The 16,357-nt window shown below is 44.4% G+C and overlaps 1 protein-coding gene and 1 pseudogene across 2 annotated transcripts in view; one reads left to right on the forward strand and one right to left on the reverse strand.

The window, feature by feature from the left end:
- Nucleotides 1-6,187: 6,187 nt before the first annotated feature.
- Nucleotides 6,188-16,357, forward strand: part of ca10a (carbonic anhydrase Xa) — a gene marked incomplete at its 5' end in the record, with an annotated part of 375,340 nt that continues 365,170 nt past the window's right edge. The window contains one exon of the mRNA XM_083635726.1: nucleotides 6,188-6,248. Within this exon, the coding sequence (XP_083491852.1) occupies nucleotides 6,188-6,248 (61 nt within the window). The remainder of the gene's footprint in view (nucleotides 6,249-16,357) is intronic.
- LOC310774899 (carbohydrate sulfotransferase 8-like) lies at nucleotides 13,332-13,960 on the reverse strand (annotated as a pseudogene). Its single transcript has one exon. The product of its transcript is annotated as a carbohydrate sulfotransferase 8-like (transcript).

Below are 16,357 nucleotides of genomic sequence, written 5' to 3' on the forward strand. Positions count from 1 at the left end.
TGGAAAATCCTGGAAGCCACCTTACGCCCACACCCCAGGTGTATGTATATATACTGTATGTATATATTATATTACGCCCACACCCCAGGTCGGATTGGGCTGAACATTTGCATGGCTGTGGGTTATGACCCAGGGACAGTCATAGGCAGGTTGTATAATCCTGGAAACCATCTGGACACCACCATAATTTCCGGCCAAGCAAAAGGCGCAGTAGGATTGATTTGTGCCTATTTAGCCCGGGCAACGCCGGGTACATTGCTAGTCATGCTATGCATCTCAGTTTTGCTCATTAAATGAATCAAATCCACCAATGAGTGAAAACAATCATTCGCACCTGGTATATGCTTTCAAGGTTATACATCCAGGATAATTATCAGAAGAGAAATGCCGCTGCTCAACTCTCACATCCATTCAGGTTTGTTTGTTTTCTCTTATGCTAGGTCCGTTTTTATTCTTTTTTAAGGCCAAATTAAGGCCAGCGAAATGTCAAAGTTGTTTGTGTCATGGTTTGACATGCTAACTCTTGTGCCCCTGGGTGACCTGCAGTAGCAGATTGTCCAAACTGTATTATGCACTCATTCCCCGCCATTGACGTGTTTTTACGTCATTTAAGACACAATGCTTCCCCGCCCTTGACGTGATAACATGTCAATCCATGTATTCACCGGCATGCCATAGATGGCGCTCTTGACCACCTTATGAAGTGCTACTTCACTCTTAAAGTCGCCCAGAAGCCAGGGTTAATGTCCCACAAAACCAGCCAGCGGAGAAAACCAACAATCACCCTTCAGGAGGAAGCTCCATAAAACACTTCCAGCCTGGTGCCTCAAAGCGGTGGAACAAGATTTTCCCTTTGTTGTCCAAATAATCAATATAATATTGTATCATCATGTAACTTGTGATTTACACCCCTATCTATCCCTGATGTGACAAAAGTGGCGTTAAATTTTAAAATATGTTGAAAAGGTCTTTAAAAAGGTCTTAAAAGGTATTGAATTAAAATTTCTGCATATACCCTGCTTTCTTTTCCCCAGCCCATAAAATAAAAATAATAACATTTGATGTATGAGAGAGTAGAAACTCTTTACTTCCTGCAAACTTAAAAAAAAAATCACATCAAACGACCGAGCCGTTAAAGCGCAGATGAAACAATTTTCATTAGTGGCGCTATAAGCTGATAAGTATGGTCGGGAAGGTGGCTATTTTTAAACTCCACCATTTGCTGATTGATAGAGGATGTTTTCTGCTTATCAGGTAATCTCTGTCTAAAAGCCGCTCTGATGTGCGTGACTGAAGTTTGAACGGGTTAACTGACAATAAGTGCTTCATTAAAGAGCCCAGTTTAACTGCAGTTTGGAGAAATCAGTTTTTATCTCTGCCAGGCCAGGCGGAAGAGATCATTCATTCGGTCGTGTGTGTGTGTGTGTCTTTGTGTTTGTGTGTGTGTCTTTGTGTGTGTGTGTGTGTACTGTATATCTGTCCGTAGCAAATACTGGACCAATCTGCCTAATATTTTTTGTGTGCACATTTATGCCTGTATGCACAACAAACTCTCATGGTTGCAGTCATTTACCGTTTTCATCTTTTATTGACTGTTTTATACCGTCATTAGAATGACGGTTAGAATGATGGCAAGTGATCCGCTACGGGCAACAACATGGCGGCGAAGATCATACCTAACTTTAGTGGATAATAACATATCGGGTATGGAATTAATCTGATCAAAATCTGTAAATTAGATTTTGTGTATTATTTAATGTTATCTGTTCCGTCATTCTTTTATTCCCATTGAAGTTACTCACAAATTGCTTGTTTACCTATTTTGGCAAACAAGACTATGTTAAGTGATGTCATACCTTCATCTCCTCATGAATACGAAGTGTTAGATGATGTCACGACTACATCACTATCTGACTACACTGGACTCTGTTAGGATGTCATCATTGGGCTGTCGACAGTGATGATGTCATAATTTATGATTATGTCATCTTTGATGGTCCCACTGATGATGTCATATCTCTCTGCAGTGATGATGTCATATCTCGGATGGTGCCTCGGTGATGATGTCATATTTCCGATGTCATAACGCAATGTGATGTCATGTTTTCTCGAGCTATAAGAGTCTCCACTCTGCCAGCCCTCGGCATCCGATCGTAAATTCACCTTCCGATCGATTTCGCAACAGCATTCTGTCTCTAGATTTGTCTGTTTCCGTTTCTAGTTGCCAAGCGCCTTTTAGGGCTCCCAGTTACCAAGCTTCCAGTTCAAGGCGTCAAGTGTCTTTGAATGAATCCACCTGACCCCCGCCTAACAGAATCCACCTGACCCCCGCCTAACAGAATCCACTTGACCCCCGCCTAACAGAATCCACCTGACCCCCGCCTAACAGACTAGCTATTTGCTAAACGGATGGTGAGGGATCTGTCCGTCCAGAAAAAAGTTCAACCGGCTTGGACTTTCTGTCTGTCAAAAACGAATGGAAATCTACCAGACGGACAACACGTCATAAGAGCTGCCTGTACAAGGGACACAGCTGTCATTGAAAATGAACTGAAATGAACAGCGACAGACAGACAGACTCCCCTTGATGGATGCGCTCGGCCCTCCTGAGGCGGTGTCTGTCACTGCGTGCGGCGAAAACACAAAAACCCGCCAGAATAACAATGAGACCTGGCTACCTTTGAACACACACACTGAATTAATCATAATTAGCTCAAATGAAATCTTTCAACATGTTGCATTTTTCCTCTCTCTCTCATTCTCTCTCTCATTTTTTCCTCTGCGTGGCTAATCTCTCTCTCCCCCATCTGTTTTCGGAGAAGGCAAAGTCATTGAAGAAAAATCAAATCATTTGGCTGTCCTTAATGTGTTTTGATTTTCCCATTAGCAACCCAGTCATTCTTCCTCACTGGCATAAATATAATTAGTGTATTTCATCTACATAAATTTGGCCTCTGAACCACGAGATCATTGATCAGGCTCAGAGGCGTGGCCCTACCTGTGGCAGTCCGCGATGAAACTAGGACGGCGTCCTTGTTTATCACAAACACATTAATGCCATCAACTCTGATTCGGGTTACTGTCACGCACACGGCCGCCATATCTTTTCACTAATGCTCCGATTGAGCGTTATCTCCTTAACGGAGTGATATATTCAAACCTCAGATGTCATATTAGGCTACTGTGGCAGCACCATTAGCATTAAAAATTCAGATGTCATCGTCCCATTAGCCAGCATGAGATAACTATCTCTACACTCACTGGAAACTCTCCACTATATCTATAAACAACAAACTTAGTTTTACACAAAATCCTAGTCTTGATAAAAAACTTTTCTTCCAGAGTGTGGATGTGGAAAAGATTTGCCTCTGATCATGGCATTACAATGGCTGTTCTCATGTCAGGCTGACAGCCAAGGAATTCAAACAGAGTGAGTGGGTAGGCTACATACCGTAGACACACACACACACACACACACACACACACACACACACACACACACACACACACACACACACACACACACACACACACCTCCTAAGTAGTCAAAACTTTTCTTGTGACCTGATAAAAATTAATTGCAATGTCCTCTGAGAAGTTAAATCCAACCAAATGAGTGATCAAATGGAAGTTACCGCCTATTGCCTTGGCATGCACATACTATTTTTGCAGACAATGCAAAGGCAGACTACAGTAACTTCCAAATAAGGGTCAAATGTCAAGTTTAGATAAATGTTTTATGGAGATAAATAACGTCCCACGGCTCCTGCTGAATTCCCCCCTTTTTTTTTATAGCATCCTTACTAGCAAAAAAATCATTAAATAGTCTATTTTTTTTTTATTTGTTAGGGAATTCCTTTATACACATTTGGCTTTCTCTTTCCTTTATGCAGATACTTTTAATTGACATTTAATAGCCGACATTACGTGTACCTAGGGCACGATTTTGTGGTGCGTCAAAGCCCTGTGGTTTGGAATTGGACCCTATTTGTTTGCAGTGACTGTCCTCAAATGTTGTAAATGTAGATTATACACATTTCCCCCTTATGTAGCAATGTGCCCCGGTTGTGTGGGATGAATGGTGAAGTGCCAAGCTGCTCACCTTTCCAGAGTGAGCCAATGTATGACCGGAAAATAGGCGATTTTGCCTTCAAAATAAAAGCATAAAGTACTGGGGTGTAAAAATCGTGACAGAATAGCCTACTTTTAAGTTAAACAAAGTGAATCTAGATGCAAAATGTGCTAAACGATTATATTTAATATGGTGCCTTAAGGAGGCATACATTTGAGCCGAAACAATATGACTTCAACACGAAAAACACGCAAAAAAAATGTGTTTCTTCTCACTATCTTAAGGAAAAGTCCATTTTAAGTGCATCTGTCAAAGTTGGTCCCTATTGTCCCACTGAAACAGTTTAATATAAACTTTATTACAGTAAACATCCAGACAAACTGTCTGGTTTTGTGTTTATGCCATTTCTTTGTAGCCTACAGCCTATTTTTGGCAGCCCAGTAAGCCTACAGTGATATTAAAGACTTTTAGTGGACATTTTACATGGACATTAGCCCATGGACACAAACCCCCCTCCCCCACCCCATGTAACGTTAAATGACTTTTACTTTATAATTTATCATTTCAAAGTGTTTTCTGTTTGCGCGATCTTCTGCTATTGATGTGATCGCTGCGCTGCATACTTCACTAAGTGAAATTCCTCGTTTGCAATCTGATGACTCACTCTGGCTATTAAAATTAATCTTGAATCTATTAGCCTATAGGCCTATATACTATACTATCATATACTATCATATACGCTACGAGAAAGAAACACTTCAAAAATGTAGATTTCACAGCCTCTTCTTTAGGCTAATCGTTGCTGTTATTCAGATCATGAGATCACAACAAATCCATCTTGCCACGCTTGGCACGCTCGATTGGTTTGAATCTGAACCACCACTGGTTCACTACAATCAGCAGCACCCAATGAGGCAGCTATGGGCGGACTTTAGTGTGACGCCAGTGAGAAACAACCATGTGATAGACGTGATAGACAGATGGTTCATCCAATTACCTGCCGGTAATTAGACTGCCCTTTGTTTCCCGAGTGACTACTATGTGAAAACAAGTGATCTGGCAGCATCAGATTAATTATTCACATCAGTTAGCACTCTGCATCAGTTATTCACATCAGATTAGTTATTCACTCCTACTTGACGGGGAAAACACACAAACACAAACATGCAACTCATAGTCTCTTAAGACAGACGCATTGGCTCCCACAATTTTTCGAAGTTGGTCAAAAAATAAGGCAGGATATCCGGTCAAAATAAGGCGGGATATCCGGTCAAAATCTCCTGCCTGTCATGATTGGATCAAATAGGCTACCATCAAGCTTCCTTCCTTCCTTCCTTTTTCCCCCCGACGATGACAACTTCCTCTGTCCAAATTTGAATTGGCTAAAGTGCCGAGTGCAGACTGTCTCTTTTGAAGATTATGTAAGAGATAAACTAGCTTGAGAGACTATGCAACTCTGTCTAGGCATGTCCTTTATTTTGAAAACAGTGACCGGAAGTGCTATTGTTGCTCACTCTATGGCTTGACACTGGTACCTCGCAGAGCGAGAGCGAGCAAGAAGTGTCACCGGAGGCTCGCCACCTGGCGATGCGCGTTTCTGCTGAGAGAGTTCCACGCGCGTGTCCAGGTGTGTCCCACGACTCCACGCTTCTTTTTCTCTTTCCCGTCAGGCCGACACATTTATTTTCTAACGGAACCGACGATGTGTGACTCCTGCACGCGAAGACACGGGACTCCCGCGCAGTGAGACGGTATGGATGTGTCCGTACGCAGCGCGCGCTGGAATACAGTGAATACCGACTGACTCCAGCGGCTCTACCTGGCTCTGCTTTCTTTCCCTCTGGTCTGGAGTTGACCGTCTCTGGAATTCTACATGTAACACATATCTTTGGGAAGGTGCGACGTCTCTTTTCTTCTGATTTGTTTGTATCTATGAGTGTGAAGTGGAGAATACCTGCTGGAAGGTGTACAGCGGGATCCAGCCTGGGAGGACAAGACATCCGCAACTGATAAAGCAGCTTGTTTTTTTTTAAACCCCCCCCCCTTTTTTTTCTTTTTCTTTTTCTTCTTCTTTTTCTTGACCTGGGCGTGATGTACCTGGAATGAAGGCAGAGGATGGATATAATTTGGGAAATATTGATCATTCTCCAGGCCAATTTCATCGTCTGTATATCAGGTGAGTTGACAGTATGGGGCGTCGTTTTGGCGGCGCGGCCGCTGACGGGGGGCCAGGTGCGTCAAATGAGCAATAACCTTAAAATGATGATCCTCTTTTGAAGTTTGAGGAGGGATTTGTGCGGGATGGGGATGGCGCCTTTTAGGTCTTCAGATTAGTCTCGGCTCCCAGATGTTTGAGTGAAACGGATTAAGACTGAGGGCTGAGTCTACTTCAGATAACTGATCAAGTGGAAACGTATGGATGGAGGGGGCGGTCTTACTCAGCCTACGGTATATAGTTCTATGTCTTCTTAAGTAGCCTAGGTCTAAACCGTTTCAGCCTGTAACATTGCAATATGGATAGATAGGCTATCTGTGCAGTGTGTGCCCATTCAACATAAAGCTTCGTAAAGGAGGTCTTTCCCTCTGCTTTCAATACTTGGTTACCTAACCTGTGTGTGTGTGTGTGTGTGTGTGTGTGTGTGTGTGTGTGTGTGTTTGAACGGTGGGTGCGCGATAATTCTCTCTCCCCCCCCCCCCCCCCCCATGATGGCAAAGGCATGACCCGCCCTTCTATGCCTCTGATTGGCCTAGCATCAAACGTTGTTCATCCAATCACATTCGCTTGGCTATCCTGCGTCTTTTTCTTCTTTTCTTCTTTTTAAATCCTGCGTCTCTTTCTACACTACAGTCACTCTGTGGTCAGTAACCTCGTGTCACCAGGCTCTAGTGGTCATATAGACACAGCAGTTTTGCTTGTTAGCATGCGTGTTTATATATTTTTATAGTCGTCTATGGCTATATGCTGCTGCTACTCTGACAGTGCACGTATATGTAGCCTATAGCTAGACAAATATTTTCAAAAAATGATAAAAGATAAAAGAGATTTGATCAAGGATGATAGTCAAAATAGGGTCACTCAAAACACATTTACAATTAACTTTAATTCAGCTTATTGTAACACCAAGAGTGACATTTGAATTGAATAAATAATGAGAGGAAACAAAATGATGAAATTTAGAGTGACAAGAAAAATGCACATTCATGTCTGCAATAAGTAGCCTAAATAACTCACGCAGTTATACGCTCTCTCTGCAATTGCAAGTTGATTTAATGGTTTTGCATTTGCTGACATCAGGGTTATGAACACATTCTTAGATGACCCACAGTGACTAACTGCATACTAAGTAATTAATAGAAAAGTATGATTGTCCAGCAAACACAGCACTACTTGCAAGTAGTGTGTAGGCCCGTTTGAGACTCGCCTGGAAAGCAGGCCAGAGCAGCTGAGTGCAGTCAGAGTGCATTCAGCCAATCAGAGGCAGAGATGGGCGGGTCATGCCTTCGCCATCATGTGAAAAAAAAGAATTGATGCGTATCTTGCGCATGCGTGACATGGGTGTTCCAGCTCAGTATTAGCCTAGGCCATACCAATGGCCTAGGTAGGCTATTGTTTTTCACATTAGGCCTATTATACTATGGCCATATTGTGACATTTCAGAACCCCCCCGTAACTAATCACTCAAGAGTCCCCATCACATGGGGGTGTGGGTGTGTGTATGAACACAATTTGGAGAGTTATGTGCGCTCCCGAGACCCTGCTACGACCCGCTCTGATACCACATCATAGCCTAGTATCAGGGGCAAGTCGGTCCCCCTCCCTTCCAGAGTGCTGTGAAGTAACTGAGCTAAGCGAGGCGGGGGAGCCAGAGAGGCGGTGTATATTAGCCCTAAGATTCTGTACTATCCCTAGCTATGCCCCCCCCCACTACTCTTATCACCCTGACCACTCCCCCTACCCACCCTTCAAACCCCAACTCCCTACCACCTTCCTATCCCTTAGCTACGGCCCCATTTCCCTCGCCCCCCTTCCTTGCCCCCCCACCCTTATTGCCCTGGCCACTCCCCCTGCCCACCCCTCAAAGCCCAACTCTCTACCACCTTCCTATCCCTTAGCTAGTAGCTAGTTACGGCCCCGTTCCACTAGCCAACCCCCCCCCCCCCACATCCCTACTGCAACCAGCAGCTCTACTCAGTTGGTTGGTAGTCAGTCCACAAAAAGTTCACCACCGTTTAGCAGCCACAGTTTTTGGGATACTGACATTTGAGGTTCAAGTGTGTGTGAAGGTTTGTGTTCATGCCAAATGGCTAAAAGCGGGGCAGTGGTTTTTTTTTTTTTTTTAATGCATGATGGCAAAGGCTGAAGATTAGCATGGAGGTTGTGTGTGTGTGTGTGTGTGTGTGTGTGTGTGTGTGTGTGTGTGTGTGTGTGTGTGGTGGGCAAATTTTCAAATGCAGGGCTCCAGACTAACTTTCTTATTTGGTTGCACCAGCACATGATTTGCTCGCACCGTTTATTGTTTTTGTTATTTTTTTGAGGCGTGTATTCTTTTTTTGTGCTATATTGTCTATATATGCAGTATAATACAATACAATAATATACCAGTTCAGTTGGAGTGTGATCCAGTTCAAGACATGTTGGACCGTTTGACGCTCTTAACTTCTCCAATCTGTACATTTAAACCCTTTGGAAGTGACACTAAAATGGAATGTTGTTTCGTGAAAGTATTGAAAGTTCATCCCAAATCTATGGAACTCGATCCCTTTGCGGCGAATGGAAGCAGCATGGAGATCTCCATCAACGTGACAGCACTTGTAACGCAGTGACGATTGGTCTCTGAGGCAAAGCAGGAGAAACAGCTGATGAGTGCCAGAGGAGCAAGGCTCCATGTGCCGTTTCCCTGCTGAAGCTCATTTTGTTTGGAACAATGAGTGGAGGAGATAATCACACGTTACCTTGGGAGAGAAATGTGCCCTGAGGGAAGCTCACCAATTCAAATGGGGGAGATGAAATCAGCGGGTAGATAGGGGCCTTTAGTGTATTGCTGACAATAACACGTGTCTCCACCAGCTGGCCCTGTGCCACTAAGCCAACTCCCGTGTTACAGTGTGTCTGTGTGTGTCTGTGTGTGTGTGTCTGTGTGTGTCTGTGTGTGTCTGTGTGCGTGTCTGTCTGTGTGTGTCTGTGTCTGTGTCTGTGTCTGTGTGTGTGTGTGTGTGTGTGTGTGTGTGTGTGTGTGTGTGTGTGCACTTGTTTTGCTATCCTCGTGAGCACCAACTAGAGTTTTACACAAGGAGCAACCTCCGGTTCTGAAAAATGAAGCCAATACGAAAGTAACTTAAACCTGCTTTGGAATTGCCTGCAGAGGGCGACTCCACTGGGTGCAAAAATAAGTCTGATTGCATGTAAGTCAATGGGAAAATTACCCTATTACTCAACCTAACCTCAGTAAACCCTTTCCTAATGAGTGTTAATGGTCTCGCTATAGTTTCAAGTCTTCTTCAATACAGCGTAATGTTCATTTAGTCAATTATGGTCCCATTTAGAGTCAAATAGACGATAAATCAGTGGGTGACTTCACGGAGGCTACGTCCATATTTGTATACGCTCTATGCGATAGACCGCATAAAACAACCATAGACATATGGTTTTAGACATGTAGAGCTTCGCCTGAGGACATTTTTACAAAGTGAGGTTGTTTTGGTCGTTCCTTCTACACGAGGTTAGGATTAGGGGCTTAGCCCTCTACTGCATGACTTATTTTTTTTATTTTCCCTTTTTTTTGAGAACTTGGGTGTCCCTGATAAAATATTGATCATAAAATTGGTCTTGCCTCTCATTTGTTGAGACTGCTACAGTCTACAGAGACTGTAGCAGTGAGACAACACTGCTACTAAGGGTACTGAAACCCTCCACAAGGGGGGGGGGGGGGGGGGGGGGGGGGGGGGGGGGGCAGGTGTGCTAAGACAAGCCCAGAAAGGCCTGCCTTTCCTGGGTCCCCTCTCCTAGTTGGCTGGTTGCACAGGGGAGCCAACCAGGAGAGGCGAGCCCTTCTGGGCTTGTCTTGGCAGTGGCACACCTGGCCCTCCCCACAGAAAACCTTGATGTTTCAGTACCATCGTAGCGCAGTGTTGCCCTGAAATCGTCATTTTAGGGGCGTGGCCATTTTGGCCTTCGGCGTCGCAATTCCTTTTAGCGCACAAGGCCACATGCCAGGGCACAAAGGCCATTGCTCTATTGACATCGTGAAGATGGTTTTCCTGAAATGTGTGTTAAAATGAGCCAATGACACATCCTTTGCATCGGGCAACAGGGTACATTAAACTGCTTTTAAAGCAACTGACAGTAGCAGGACACTGCCAAGGTGGCCTTAGGGCTCTCAGGGCATCACGGCCAGTGGGAGGGGCAACGGAGGCCATTCCCACCCTGACACACAAGAAACACACACACACACACACACGACATGCGCAGATGTGCTTTTACAGTATGCCATCCTAATCTGCGTGTTTGCATAAACCATCCGCCCGGCATCGATCCCAGCTCATTATTTCCTACTATTTATAGATCCGCACCTGCTGGGCACCCGACATTTCACACTGCTATATAGGTTGAGGCCACGTCTCGTCATAGACGCTGATTTAGCTGGCTCAGCCTGGCTGGGGGCGTGGTCAGGGTGGGGTAAAAACCCCCGTTCTATCCATTCAGCAAAGTTAGAATTTAGCTGATAGCCCAGCCCAGGCAGACACGATCGGGGATTTAACCACCGCAGTAAACGCACATCTGAGCAGACGTCTTGTGTTCTGCTCTAGAATCCCCAAACCTTTAGTTTAGAGCCGCAGCACCGTCTTTTGGTGAGTCAGCCCATGAGATATATGGGCGGTTTTACCCCACTCGCGCGCCAGCCGTTTAACATTTTGTGGGCGTTCCCAGACATGCGGACTGTCTCTATTGCCTTTTAAAGGGATACACCAAACACAGCCATTTGTAAGAGTTTAGGCCATTTGCCATATTGCCGATATCAAAACTAGAATATAAATGGCTTTATTTTCAATCTGCGTGCAGTACAAACTGCTGTAGAGCCCTCACTGCTACTTAGCTTAGCGCTACAATGGCAGTCTATGATACTTTTGCCTACTCCCGTTCAGTCGCCCAAAATACACATTACAACAGCGGCAGAAACTCTCACATGTACATGTTGTGACTCGTGTACTCACCATGCAATGAAATAATAATCCAAAATTACGTGAAACGGTAATTTTCATAGTAAATCCACACACAGAGAACTAAACAAAGAGTAACCAAAGTCAGTGTGTAGTCACTGGCAGTCTACAGAGGGCTTTATGTAAGTACAGTGTGTAGTCACTGGCAGTCTACAGATACCTTTATGTAAGTACAGTGTGTAGTCACTGACGGTCTACAGAGAGCTTTATGTAAGTACAGTGTGTAGTCACTGACAGTCTACAGAGAGCTTTATGTAAGTACAGTGTGTAGTCACTGACAGTCTACAGAGAGCTTTATGTAAGTACACAGTGTGTAGTCACTGACAGTCTACAGAGGGCTTTATGTAAGTACAGTGTGTAGTCACTGACAGTCTACATAGGGCTTTATGTAAGTACAGTGTGTAGTCACTGACGGTCTACAGAGAGCTTTATGTAAGTACAGTGTGTAGTCACTGACAGTCTACAGAGGGCTTTATGTAAGTACAGTGTGTAGTCACTGACGGTCTACAGAGAGCTTTATGTAAGTACAGTGTGTAGTCACTGACAGTCTACAGAGAGCTTTATGTAAGTACAGTGTGTAGTCACTGACAGTCTACAGAGGGCTTTATGTAAGTACACAGTGTGTAGTCACTGACAGTCTACAGAGGGCTTTATGTAAGTACAGTGTGTAGTCACTGACAGTCTACAGAGAGCTTTATGTAAGTACAGTGTGTAGTCACTGACAGTCTACAGAGCGCTTTATGTAAGTACAGTGTGTACTGACAGTCTACAGATAGCTTTATGTAAGTACAGTGTGTAGTCACTGACAGTCTACAGAGAGCTTTATGTAAGTACAGTGTGTAGTCACTGACAGTCTACAGATACCTTTATGTAAGTACAGTGTGTAGTCACTGACATTCTACAGATACCTTTATGTAAGTACACAGTGTGTAGTCACTGACAGTCTACAGATACCTTTATGTAAGTACAGTGTGTAGTCACTGACAGTCTTCAGAGGGCTTTATGTAAGTACAGTGTGTAGTCACTGGCAGTCTACAGATACCTTTATGTAAGTACAGTGTGTAGTCACTGACAGTCTAGGCTTTATGTAAGTACAGTGTGTAGTCACTGACAGTCTACAGAGAGCTTTATGTAAGTACAGTGTGTAGTCACTGACAGTCTACAGATACCTTTATGTAAGTACAGTGTGTAGTCACTGACAGTCTACAGATACCTTTATGTAAGTACAGTGTGTAGTCACTGACAGTCTACAGAGAGATTTATGTAAGTACAGTGTGTAGTCACTGACAGTCTAGGCTTTATGTAAGTACAGTGTGTAGTCACTGACAGTCTACAGAGGTCTTTATGTAAGTACAATGTGTAGTCACTGACAGTCTACAGAGACCGGAGCTGGGGTACGGTTAGGATACTATCGTGATAAAGATGTCGTGGAATGTTGCTGTCTGTTAGGAAGTTTGTGTGAAGTTTGCTGGATCTTAGGTAAAAGCTCACGGGCAGTGATCGATTAGAACCACAGAGATGTCTTTCAGGCAATTTATTTGGGATATATCAGGCAGGAATATCAGGCAGAAGCAACATACAGAGTAGCTAGCAGATAGATAGCTTGCAGGGACAGAGAACCTTGTGTATGATGTGCAGAGAAAGAACAAGACCTCGTGTATCATGTGCAGAGAGAGAACAGGAATTAAACACGATAGAACAACACTTTTATAACTCCCACATTCGAGGTATGACATCATTGGTGATGTCACAATGTCCCGGGAGGTATGACATCATCGATGACCTCACAAAGTCACGTCTGACATCACACAGTCTGGAGACAGCCTAGACCGTCTGACATCACCGATGACCTCACAGGGGAAACTCTGACATCACCGATGACCTCACAAGGTGAACTCTGACATCACCGATGATGTCATCATCATTGCGTCGCGGGCTCCTTGGTTCGTGGGCGGCAATTGCCCCAAGAACAGGCCTGATGGTGGGCCATTACGGAGAATTTTCTACACTGTCATTGGAGAATAGTCCTCATGGTGGTCAGTCAATATAAATCTTTAAAAGGCTTGGAGTAGTTAAACATCAGATAGTCCATGTAGTAAAAGTTATAGATTCGCTGCCTCTCCCACATGCTGCTGACCTCTGCAAAGTATTTTTGTGTGATCTGCATAGAGGTCTTCTCATCGCCAGGGTTCCTATCTTTGAAATTGGGCAGTGTGAGGTTGCGCGGCGCCCCAGTCCGTCGCAGGACGACGTTGGACTCCTGCATGTTCTCAAACTTGCCGATGAAGTCGTAGTCCAACAGACACGGTTACACAGTCACAGCTGGTTCGCCGGCTCCCAGTGCATGTCCATTCCCACCGGCCGATGGACATCCAGCAGGTACTGGACAAACTCGTGGAACGTGACCCCATTGCCTGTGCTCAGGGCCACCTTGGAGGCGTTCACCCTGTACTTGGAGAGGATGGGTTTCCCAAACAGGGAGTGGTAAAGGTTGTTGGCATTCTCAAACTTGTCCCTGTAGGCCGACACCAGCCTCTCCAAAGGCTCCCGGACAAAGACGACTTTGGTGTAGGTCTCCAGTCGATGCATGATGCCCTCGCGGTCAAAACTGTCCAGTCTCTTGAGGTGGATGCCGTCGTGGACCGTGTCTGACACGGTCCACGACGGCATCCACCTCTCAACAAGCAAGATTCGTGACATCATGAATCTTGGAGCCAATCACTGTCCAGTATTGAGCAGTTAAAACCCGAACACATTCTCACTCCCAACTCGTCATAGACTAGAGATCATGTTTGAATGTATAATTGACCTGTTCGATTTTTTTTATTTTTTTTATTGTTTTATTAACCAAAATTAACCAACTGCTGTTTGCTGGTAATGTTAATCCCATGTCAGAAAAAGTATCCAGATTTGTCGCGTTAGTCTCTTCTGAGAAAGATTGTCTCCAGGGTCTGAAAAGTTGTCTCGAGTTGGATGCAGCCATTTTATTTTTTATTTTTTTTAATTAACCAAAAAACTTCGAATATATTCGAACGTTTTGCGGGCAATTAAAGTTGGTTCGAACTTTATTTTGGGAAAAAGTGACAGCCCTAGAGGAGACCGTTCAGGTTACATCATGCACTGAGGATACCGTTCGAGGTTTTTGGGTAGAAGAGAGAGAAAAGAGGGAATGGAAAGCTGAAGAAGCGGAGGAGAGAACAGGGAGGAGGACTGGAGGGGGGCGGAGAAAGGGGAAGTGGATGAGTATGAGTGGATGAGTATGGGAAAGATATGGACAAGCAGTGTTCAATTGGACAAAGGGAGAGAGAGTCTCCTCCCTAGAGATCAATTGTGACATCATTAACAATGTAAGCAATTTTGAGACAAGTGTCCTTTCTGTGACATCATGAATGACTGACTTACATCTTCTGAGTGTGCGGCACCAGCTGTGGTTGTCCGCAAGTCTGACCGTCAACCTGGCAAATAGATAGTAGTAGACGCACTGATAGAAAAGATAGCCCTGTAAGATAATGTGACCACTGATGTTGATGTCACCAAGAATATCAAGTTTAGCGAGAGAGACATGTGATATCGCCTTCGGTAATGACAAATGCGATGTGTCACTTTTCTCAACCGTGATGAAGAACTAAATGCAGAACTAAATGCAGTGAATATTAAGATTTACATGAACTTTTGCTCTGTTGTGATTAGGGATGCACCGATTGCCATTTTCTTGGCCGATTCCGATTTCCGATTTTTGAATAGTCTGACTTGCCGATACCGATTTTTGCCGATTCCGATTTTTTTTTCTAAAAACAACAATTGACAGCTTACACAAACGTTTTTGTAACTTTGTTTAAAAATTAAGATTCATAGAACAATTCTTACATCTAATGGGGATCCAAATAAACAAATAAACAATTCTTATCATTTGCATGAAGTAGGACCTTCTCACTCAAACACATCTCAAAATAAAAGTGTTCCAGGTTAGGCTACTGGACAGAGCTTTTTTGTGCAAATACAATGAATACAAAAATTAAATTAAATCCAATAGCCTATATCCCACAGCTATCATGCATTTACTTTTCCAAAAGAAAACAGGTGCAACAGAACATCAAAATGATCCATGGACAAGGAGTTTATAGACTGGCTCCAGACCAGTCCTCTTGAGTAGAGGGGAAATGAGTTTATGAGTTACAGTAACGATCTTCAGTCTGAATATCAGGCGGAGTTTACACACAGTCCGAAGTTTGGTATGCGTATTTTTATCTGCCATCCGAAAAAATATCGTCACGCACAGAAAACGTTGCACACTTGTGAGTCCGATGCATTTTTATTATTATGTCCGTCGTTCTCATGTCGTTCTATTTGCAATACGAAACAAATAGTCTCTCCTGTATCCACGTCACGTTACAACATGACTTGACAGGCTGAGGCAGCAGCGCTGATGTGGAATGGAAAAGCAGGTCGGGGAATGGTTATACTGGACACAATGCTCGCGTTCACCTCGCCAAGCCGGCTGTGCGCGGTGGCGGGTTGCTGGAGCACCGCTTCCCGGGGAGAGAGAGCAGAGAGAGAGGGGCCAGTGAGGTGAAGCGAGCCGCTCTGACTGGACTCCAGCCGAGCGGGACTCGGCCGCATCTCTGTCTCCACGGCTTATTTTCGACTTGCATGTGTGACAAACTGCGAGCTTTGTCTACTTCACTGACGGTGAAAAAAATCCACAACGAGGAAGGTATGCTGGCGTGTGTGGTGTGGTGGCTGGGTGCCTGTCTCGGTGCTTTGGGGTGCGCGCACGTCATGTGAAAATCGGCTCACAGAATCGGCTATTTAGAGTGACCGGAACAGATCACCGATCGAGGCCGATCACGTGAAAATCGGCCATTTCCGGTCACGTGCCGATCGATCGGTGCATCCCTAGTTGTGATGGCTAAGTAGCTTGGCCTCAGTGATGTTATCAGCAATTTCACTCGAGCAATTTGGCTAAATGGAGGCTGGGGGGGGTGGGCCGTAGACACTGTTCGAGATTTTCAGATAAAAGAGAGGAGGGGTGATGGAAAGATGAAGAAGCGAAGCAGAGAAGAGGGA

The sequence above is a fragment of the Poromitra crassiceps genome (genome assembly GCF_964638095.1).
Source record: "Poromitra crassiceps genome assembly, chromosome: 4".
NCBI classification, from domain to species: domain Eukaryota; kingdom Metazoa; phylum Chordata; class Actinopteri; order Beryciformes; family Melamphaidae; genus Poromitra; species Poromitra crassiceps.